The following is a 10,527-nucleotide window of genomic DNA, read 5'->3' as shown; positions in this document are numbered from 1 at the left end:
CACTTTAATAATGCAGCAAACAAAAGCTCCAACTGACACTGTCACCTCCATTTCTAGCTAGCCCACCGTTCCCCTCTTGGCTCCTTCTCTGCGCACTCCTCTGCAGAGTGTGGAGGGCTGTCTGCTGACGCATCGACACCGGCCAATCACACGCACTATCTCCAAGGTGCAAGCCCAGACTGCCCAATAAGAGAGCAGTATGGGGCGGGATGTGTTCAGTCCACTACACCTCCACACATAGAAAATCAGTGGGGTTGAGAGCGATAGAAAGACAGAGAGTGGAGCCGCGAGACGGGGACATATATCTAAGGAGACACAGACAGATACACGGAGGCTTAACGAGGAGACAGTACAGGACAGCTGCTGACATGGACGTGCCAGTTTGACCAGCTTCACACACAGTCTCTCCAACAGGTCCACCGCAGCCGCGAGCATGTCGACGGTAGAAGGAGCCGGCCAGCGCGAGGAAGGGGAGTACGGAAGGGCGGCAAAGCGGCTGAAAACGGAGGAGAGGGAGGCGGAGGAGAGAGAGGAGGGCGAAGAGGAGCTGGAGGAGGGTGAGGATTCGGACTCCGGCTCCCTGCCCGGTAACGGAGAGACAGCGGTGGACAGTCGGGCCCGGTGGAGCGCCAGCCAATACGGAGCAGGACGGAGGGTGAGGAGAGCAAAAATATTATCTAACGTTCCCCTGCAGCACAGCATCACAGACGACCGCGTGCGTGTGCGCGACCGCGTGTTTGCTGCCGCTGTCATTTTTTCAGTGAGCGAGCATTCCCTAGCTGTCACAGTACAGGTTACTGCACTTTAGCTCTGCTCCTCTCATACAGCGTGATGCTACATTTTAAATAACAAGTAACATGCAACAATGTGTGCATTAGAACTATTACCTGATAGGACACTACTGATAGATAAATTCTGATTTACTCTGCAGTTACCAGTGTGAGTGTGGCACATACCCGTGGGCCCAGGAGGCCAAAACCTGAGCCTGTGTTCAGAGGAACACTTAACATTTCCCACTGGAAAGTCAAATGTAGGGGCCAGGGACATCAGAAATCCTTTAATATTGAGTATTTGGCAATCATGAGCCCAGTCTGAGATTTATTTTTGATGATTATTTAGTCAGGGGCGGCTGGCTATTAGAGGGCGATAGGGCGCCACTGTCCTACAAAAAATATGGTATAATTTATTATTGTCATCATTAGTAAAGTTGTTTTACATAATAAGTTTGTAAGTCCTGCCTCTGAATATGATAGTCCAATCAGCTGCAGCGTCAAGTCGTGTTCTGTGGAGTACTGCCCATAGACTGTATAAAAGAAGTGGACGTAGTCACTGTGACATCACGCGTTGGCTTGTGGACTACAGTTTTGAAGCCTGGCAGTTTGGCCGCCGCCATGTTGTTATCTTCCAACCAGTCACCAGATGTGATGATATTTGGATGAGATGGTGGCGCTAGCTAGCTTGGCTAGTTAGGTGTATCTGTAATTCACGTTAACTCTGATTTTAACTGGAATGCTAATTTTTGCTAGTAAAACAGGCTTAAAAAAAAAAATGTTTACCGAAAAATTTAAAAGCGGACTCCGATTTAAGCTTTTTCTGCTGCGTTGGTTTAATGTTCACAAAGCAGTGGATAGAGTCGCCTCTATCTTGACAGGTTGCCATGGTAGCGACTTGTGAATCACAAGGTAGTCCCGCCCTAAAGCATACACTTTTCCTCTAAATGGGACCATAATTTACTAAATGAACATCATGCTGTGTTGAAGAAGACTTGAAACAACAATTGAGATCATAAAGTCATTAGGAAAATGTTTACTGAGGTAATAAATCAAGTGAGAAGTAGGCTTATTTTACCTTTTCTAATGGAACCGGATTTCTTTTTGCAGTTAGATGAGTCGCCCCCTGCTGGCCGTTAGAAAGAATGCAGGTTTTAGTCACTTTTGCACGGCTTCACTTTTCAGACCCGGAGGTTCATGCTTGGTAACGGCCCTTTAGTGCGATTTGAGATGGTTGAAAATCGCACAGATCGCTCTGAAAGACCTTCATGTTAAGCCAGTTTTTTTTTTACAAACGTGATTTTGTCATATATAACCTGGTGCACTGAAATGTTCCTTGGATGGTCCCATTTGGGAAGTAGTTCTTCCGATTTGTGTGTTCATGAGCTTTGCAGTCATAATTTGGAAACAACGTGGACATACAAAGTAGATCTGTTGTATTTTTTACTATTTTATTGCTTTACGGTTGGAAACTAATTTTCCTGATTATTCCACATGAGGCAGCGCCACATTCCAGATCAACGTGGCTAACATTAGCAACTCAGAGGAGCAACTCAATTGTGTCATTAAGAGAAATACCGTTCAGTCTGCGTATGTAATGAGGATACATTTATTGACAACTTAAGAAAGCCTTTCATAGCCATTTCAGCTTTTGTCAGACAGGCTTTAGGAAGACACGTAACATAATATTAAGAGTCCAAGTATGATATGGTGGATGAATGGGTCAGACACAGAACCATCACCTGGGAGATCAGGGTTTAGTTACTGTGTGACTAGGGATGGGGATTGTTAATTTTTATTGATATTGATACCCTTATTGAGACTGCTTAACGATCTGATTCTTTATCGATACCACTATTATTTTGTTATTTGGTAAGACCAGACCTAACGGGCATGAGGTAGGCCTGCACGGTATGAGGAACATATTCAATGTGCGATAACGTTATATATTGAGATGACGTATCACTTGCGATAAATAAACATATATTGAAGTGTGCATATTAACTACCTGGTTGTTTTTAATTTAATATTTTAAATACAGCTAAATGTTGTTTCTAGACAACAGCAAAGTAACTCAATAACTTTATCTGACATCACAAGTAGTGAGTGGCGTTTAGAAAGAATACCATCAGTCTGGATCAGTCCCTCCTCCTCTCTCGCTGGCTGCAGGTAACGTTACCAGGTAGAAGGAGGAGCGGCTGGTTTGTCTCAGCCAGCAGCTGAGTTTTTAAGACTACAGACCAGTCTGTGCTCCAGACAGATGCTTTCTATCTAGCTTGTTTTTAACATTTGGCTAATGCCAAGCTAGCGTTAGCTGTGCTTGTATAAAACATAGAGGATGAGATACTGAGGACAGAGATGATTAAATTAACCATTTCTACATGTTTAATGTTACCTTACAGACAGGTGGATTGATAAAGTATTGTCTTTTTACTTGCGAAGGTTTTATTGCACGTACTTACAGTAACGAGCGTAGCTGTCATCAACTAACGTTAAAGTAGTTTGGAGCTAACGTTAACTTAACCCTCACTGTATTCCACCGCGACACCGCAGCCTCTTGTTCTGCTGCCTGTGTGTGTGTGTGTGTGTGTGTGAGCCAACAGAGAGCAGGCAGAGACTGCCACCTGATGATTTTCTTATCCATTGCGTTTCAAATTAAATTAGATTTGACGCTCGAGACTTAACGTTACATCATAGGACCCGCAAGTCTCGATAGCAGTGACCTTGAAAGTTAATGTTGACTAACTTTATTATCTCAGACCATTTCTTCACCTAAGGCTAACCAAAGGCTTTCTAGCATGTGGTTGCAGTTTGGTCACGCTTGGTTAGGTTAAGAAACAAAATCATGGTTTGGGTTTAGACACAGAATCTGATGGGTCACAGAAATTGGTGCAACACCTGTCTGGCGTACAAGGTGCCGTAAAACACACAACAGGAGTTAACGGTGCTCACATACATTAGTTGCAAATGGATATGTTTAGTTAACTTTATACTAAAAACATGACCAGAGTCAATAAATGCATGCACAGCACTGAGTTTAGGGTTGGCAAATCAATCAATCACTGTGTGCCTGACATCAAAATATTACTATAATAAGTTCCATATATCAAGTCTTTACACGTTGCTAAAGTAACCGCGCTAACTAGCTAGCTTTAGACTCTGCCCGGACTGGGAGCTCGGAAGTGTTGGTGTTTACACCTGTAATCAAGCACAGGAGATTTGGACCGCTGGTTTTCAGGGGGATAAAAGGGGATAAAAATAATAATGTGAAGAGAGTGTAGATGAGAAGGGAGAATGAAAGGAAAGAGGAGGAGAAAGATTGAAGGAGAAGAAAAAGTTAAGAGAGCTAGGGCTGCAGCTAACGATGATTTTAGTATAAGCTTCAATAGATTATTTCAATGATTCATCGATGTGTCGTTTAATAAGTACTTTTGCTAGGCGGTCATATGACGGCAGTCTTAAAGTCGCTGTGGCGTTCACACTACATGACTGATCGGTGACAGGGACACACACACACTACAGGAGCTGACAGCGGCTCTCCAAACCACGTTTTGTCAAGAAAACACACGTGAAATGTGAAACGGGAAATGAGCGATCCTTCACAGGAAACAGCTGTTTGTTATTATAAAGATGGCGATAATAAAGACAAAGAATCTGGGTAAAGGATGGATTAGCACACGCAGGTAGCAGAGATTGTCTGAGCTACAGAGAGAGCTGGAGGGGAGTTAAAAGGTGCAGCTCCTCGACACCCAGTTAACTCCTGACTGTGAGGTTACAACTCACGGCCCAAAAAGGTGAACAACAAACACATGTGCACATTTTCAGCTGAGGACTGCAGCTTACTTTGGCTTCAACTCAACAATCAATCATGATTTCAGCTAAATGCTAAAGTTGCTGTTACTGTTACCTTGTCTGTGGTCCGCTGGCAGAACACCTTTTTGTTCAGCTGCCGTTGTGCTGTTGCCGAGGCGACATACGTTTTGTTTTACGGTGGACGGACTGTGACATTACAGAGTTGTTGTTTTCTTTAGCTTGAAATAATCCCAGACTTTGGACACTTTCTTCTTTGTCCCTCAATATTTTCTCTCTCTTCCTCCACTTTGCAAACAGCTCCATCATAATCACGCCGTGTTCACAGCGTAAGCGTGATGTGCGACAGTAATAAATGTCCCTGCGAAACACTGTGCTGTAAAGTTACATGGCATCGATGCAAAGAATTTGTGTTGATGCATGTTATTAATTGATTTAATCGATGAATCGTTTCAGCCCTAAAGAGAGCATACCACACAACCCCAGACCTATGGACTGCACAGCAGCTTTATGAGCCAAAGTTCACGTGTGCTCTGAAAAACTGTGACGCCATAGTGAATAATGTCGTAGTACCATGGGCATCTACTTCGGTAGCACAGGACCCAGACCAGATTGAATTTTTGTCCCTGTCCATTAATGCATCCAATCATGGCCATGTAAAGCTGCTGCCAATAGTCATCATATATTGTTAGATATACACATCTGTTGGAACAGATTATCCTGGAAAACAAAGTTGTAACGTTCTCTGCCAACAACACCAATACCAACTTTGGAAGACTAAATAGGCTGGTAGTGTTAGTTAAAATCTATTTTACCAGTTGGCCCGCACTATAGTTTACTACTGTACAACAGATGGGCAAAATACATGAAACTGGAATTGTCTCCCATTTTTATTTCATAGATAATTAGGTTGGATATTTGATTGACATAGTAACCACCAAACTGGAAATTTCCCTGGTTTTCATTTCAGAAATCTGGCCACCTTATGCTAACTGTATCTTTTGTTAGCTTGTTAGCTTAGTTAGCCATGCACGTGGCAAGAAAACCACGGGGAGTACTGGATTCCAACAAATGTTTCAACTGCAAAGGCTAAGCAGCCAGCAAATGTTTCATTAATTCTATAACTGGAAGATGCAAATTCTAACATCATGGTCAGTGGTTGGTACTTTTTATTATAGAATACGAATAGTTTTTTAGATGGACCAATGAAAGAAACCGTTAATGAGAGACTGTATTACTGATCAGCTGAAGCACAGGATTTGGAGCCTGACGGCTGTGGCTACTTCCTGGTGGCAGTACATACATACTATTGTAGACTCAGTACGCATTGAATTCGAAAGACATCAGTACAAAAAAATTGTTCTTAATTTCTTGCCATTGCTATTTCTGTACAGCTGCACGACAGCTGTCCACAGCAAACTGAAACTTTCTATCATAGCTCCTTTTGGGCCAGGTGTTGTTAAACAGGGTCTGTGGTCTGTTGTGTGTCTGTTCATGGGTTCTGTATGTGTATTTAGGATTATGTATGAGAGAGTAAGATAAAAGCATTTTATATGTGCTCATATAAATATCCAACAGAGTAAACAGAGAAGTAAAGACTTTTTTGGTAGAAGGATGTAACATATACGTGTGGCTATCGCTGTCAACCACACTGTGTTAGTTCACTGTGTTTCCTTTCTCACTATCTCCCCATCACAGGATGCGAAGGTACTAGATTGGTGCACACACACACACAAACACACATACATTTGTCTTTCTGTACTTGTTAGGACCCTATTGACATAAAGCATTCCCTAGCTCCTAACCCAACCCTTAACCACCACACCTTTGAAGTAGTGAGCAAATGGTAAACAAATCCTCACTATGATGGTTTAAAACTGAACTTGGTCCTCACAAAGATAGACAATACAACACCCCTCTGCACACACACACACACACACACACACACACACACACACACACACATACAGGAGCCTGAGTGAAGGTGGTATCACCTTGCAGTGTAATCAGCATTACATGCATGTAGTCTAGTTTCCACACACACTCAGGTATGCATGCACGTACACAGTTACACACACACACACACACACACACACACACACACACATGCGTCATCTGATCATTAGCAGGTGATTAAGAAGATGAATGGGCTACTCAGGAATGTTCATTCCTTCCACCATTATTTACACGCAGAAAGATACATTGAAGTTCCACAGTCCTCTTAAAAAACAAGATCACAAAAAAGGAAATGACAGAAGTAATGTAAATTATTCAAGACACAAGGTAGCAATCAAAGTATTGGAAAAAAATATCCTTCATACATCTAATGATTTCTTCAATGGCTGTTGGATCAATACACTCACACCTACACCATAGACCCCTCTAAAGGCCTGCTACAGAAGGCTTGTAAACTTTGTTAAATTTGGTCCAGTTGCTTCAGCAGTAATTCGATTCTGATTAAAATCTATTGTCAGTACTGTAATCTGCCTACGGTTTTCCTCGGTTAGCCAGTCATGGTGGCAGTCATCTATGACTAATTCAGTTTCAGCTAGTGTGTTTACAAGCGCTTCCAGACCTTTTCCTGGTGCAGAATGGGCAAGCATGATCAGCCTACATATAGTGAAGGCAATGAGTCTGTGTTACTTGATTTGACAGTCTATGTATTTTACTGTTATTTCTCACCATTTGCTAAACAAAAATGTAGGACTTGTACCAAATGTCATAATAGTTTACATTCTTTTGAAGTTTTACTGAAGCTTTGAATGTCTGTTGTCATATTTTATGACAGCATCAAAAAATCAAAATCAAAAACCTCATTTTGAATAAAATGATTCATCAGATTAAATTAGTTAGTCTTTTTTTGTTGAGCAAAGGCAGGAGCAGGATTTGTTGGTTGCTGTTTGTAACCATGAGATTCAATATTGGCCCCATGCAGAGAGAAAGAGACAAAGTAGTGGAGGTCGAGCGAGCTAGAGAGTGAATGAAGATAGGAGGTGGTGTAATTTACAACATATACACTCATTTTTAAAAACTTTTCTTTAATGGAAAATTATTTCTTTGTTTTTTTATGTTTCTTTATTAGAATCCCCACTGGCACCAGCAAAAGCATAGGCTGTTCTTCCTAGGGGCCAATTGTATGTTCATAATAAAACATTGACTATTAAAGGGACTATATGTAAGTTTTTCAATGAAATTAATCAAATTTTCCTTGCCTTATTATCAATGGGTACAAAACTTACTTAGAAATGAAGCATACGCCTGTTTTCTCTGTTGCTTGCATCAGCCACTATTCTGCTTTCAATGTGGGGTCTCCGGGTCGGATTCAGCCCTGTACGCGCTCCTGAGCCTCTCTCATGCTACAGCGACCACACGGCAGCTATCGACATGCAGTCCACTAACACCATAAAACAACCAGCTCGCAGCAAAACACAGGCTAAGGATAAGGATAAGGGTAAGGATACAAAAACACAATAAAGGTTGATGTGCTGAAGCCCATCAGACCAAACGGGTTTAGATGATGTCGAGTAAGAACAGAGTGAGCATTAGTAAAGCTGGAGAAACACAGAGAAAGTCACGTTAGGTTGCTGGCTAACGCCGAGCAGTTGCTAATGTTATCCAGTGCAAAGTCGCTTTCTACATTACTTCACCAACTAATGCGCCTATAGACGCTGTCATCGGACACGTCGCCAAGGTGACTCTCTCTCTCTTTCTCTCTCCCGCAATCACACTGACAGCGGACCAGTCTGTGTATTGAATGGTTAGTATCATGAACACTGCTGCACAAATCCGTCTAACATCAATGTCGGAGAGTTAAGTTTGGGCCAGAGTAATGTACATGTTCAGTACCGTTTGTTTATAGTGATGCAGCCAGCTAACGCTACATTAGCTTGGACCTGCCGCTGTTTGCTTCGTAATATTCAATTTAGATTTATTGTGGTTTTACCGATACTCGGGTACATAGCTTCTCCACCTCTCTGTCGCTGTAACTAATGTGACCCACATAATATACAATATTGCAACAAAACGACGACAACAACACAGAGGAAGAGCCATGCACTGACACTACAGTAAAGTTACTTACTGCGGTCTAACTGTTATAAAGTGTGACACAGTCTCGTTATAATATTCAATCCAGCACACTAACTCTCACTTTTACTGAAACAAATCTCAAAATGAGTAAAAGTGTATTTTATTTGAAAATATTTCAATATTTCATATTTCACCATTTTAAACCTTATTTTAATGTTCAGTGTTTCCCATACCTTGATTTATTTGTGGGGCCCCGCCACACTATTAACACTGACCGCCACCTATTGATTTTAGATTTCTTTACTATTTAAAATGGGTAAAATCGTATTTCATTGTAGAGCTACGAGCAACGCACAGATTTGCCCAGCCCCTCCCCTTGCTCGCTCTCTCGCTCTCTCACAAACACATTAGCTGCTTTCACCTTTGCTTATTTTCCGGGATTATTCTGGCAATCTGCCGACTTGCTGCGCTGTATGAAAGTTAAGAAGAGTGGAAAGTGTTGATGTATACATGAAAAGCCTCAGCATGACGGTGTTGTGTTATCATTAGATGTAACGGCTGCTGGTTGCAGAAAGTAGTGTCGCTATGTGAAAGCACACATGGTTGCATGGTTGCAAACGTTGGATTAGTTGCCTATATAAATAAACGAATGTGGTATTGGCCTACTAGCGGATATGCTTTCCGTGTTTATTGTGGGATCTCTGTATGAAAGCGGCTGGCAACAGACCTGTCTGTGAACAGCCCCTCCTCTTCGTGCACAGTCTGAATCAAAACATGATCATGCGCTGGAAGGATTGTTGCTGTTTTTTTTCCGTGCAGAGAAGATTCCTGAATCAATCTGTAGTTGAATAGTTAGTATCATGAACACTGCTTTGTCCAAAAAGTAATCTATTCAAGTTACCCCCCCCCCCACCCCCCCGCCTCCCAAGCCGCACAGTCATTCTGTGAGAAACACTGGTGTTTATGCACAAACTACTTTAATCTGCTCACCTCTTTTCCCTTCATACACATCTTTGTACTCTCTCTCCCTGTGTCTGTCTGCTCTGTTGACTTTCTTTGTCAGCAGTTTTATAGAGTCGCCCAAAAAAAACAACATACATTTTGGATTTTTGAGCGTCGTGTGGAGGAGGCTCGTTGTTAATGACGTTGCCTATCGAAATGATGAAAACCAGCATAACCGGCACAGAATTGGATATGTAAGACTGACCGGCCCCGGGTATGGTCATTTCAGCTGAAAACCATGCGATTCCGGTGACCAGCCAATGGCTGCATCTCTCCCCACAAAGTCGACTTTGCTGTTGCCTCCGCTGCTCCGAGGATCAGCTGTGCAACTGAACCTGGTGACCCAGTTACAGATATTTTTACATTTGAATCTGTTAATTAAAACAGATGCACACTATCTGTTGTGTGGAAAATGTATTTTCTTATAATTAGAAAAGCTGATTTGCGATAAGTTGTACATAATTGTGCATGATAGTCCTGTTTTGGACATATTATGTGTGTGCAGTGTTTCCCCATTAAGGAGCGGCGGTGTGTCACAGCATGTTTTGGGCATCACCCCCTAATATGCACTCATAAAACAGTTAAGATATATAATAATAATTAATAATTTTAAATAATCGTTTGACAGCCCTAAAAAATACATATTTGTAGATAGTGAAATATTTGTGAATCAGAGTACACATTTGTGGATTGTTTTCTGTGGGTTACAAATATTAAAGTACAATAAAATCTTCCATACCCTAAAACCCCATTAACATGACATTAAAATCATTGTAGATACGATTGTTCATGTTTGCCTTTTGTGAAATTTTATAGCTTTTGACTTAATCTGTTAAGACATTAATATAAAAAATATGCAACACGAGACAGGGTTCTACGCTAACCAAAGAAATTTAGGAGCACAGTGAAAAATGTT

General features: G+C 41.7%; 1 protein-coding gene across 1 annotated transcript in view; it reads left to right on the top strand.

Moving 5' to 3' along the window:
- The first annotated feature begins 433 nt into the window (after positions 1 to 433).
- Positions 434 to 10,527, top strand: part of LOC119917175 (heterogeneous nuclear ribonucleoprotein L-like) — a 54,447-nt gene continuing 44,353 nt past the window's right edge. Inside the window, exon 1 of the mRNA XM_038737322.1 lies at positions 434 to 655. Coding sequence (XP_038593250.1) covers positions 434 to 655 — 222 coding nt within the window. The remainder of the gene's footprint in view (positions 656 to 10,527) is intronic.

The sequence above is a fragment of the Micropterus salmoides genome, unplaced genomic scaffold (genome assembly GCF_014851395.1).
Source record: "Micropterus salmoides isolate LMB-PRFRI ecotype aquatic unplaced genomic scaffold, ASM1485139v1 Ms_hic_scaffold_22, whole genome shotgun sequence".
Taxonomy (NCBI): domain Eukaryota; kingdom Metazoa; phylum Chordata; class Actinopteri; order Centrarchiformes; family Centrarchidae; genus Micropterus; species Micropterus salmoides.
The sequence above is the reverse complement of the archived record's forward strand: the minus strand, read 5'-3'. Positions and strand labels throughout refer to the sequence as shown.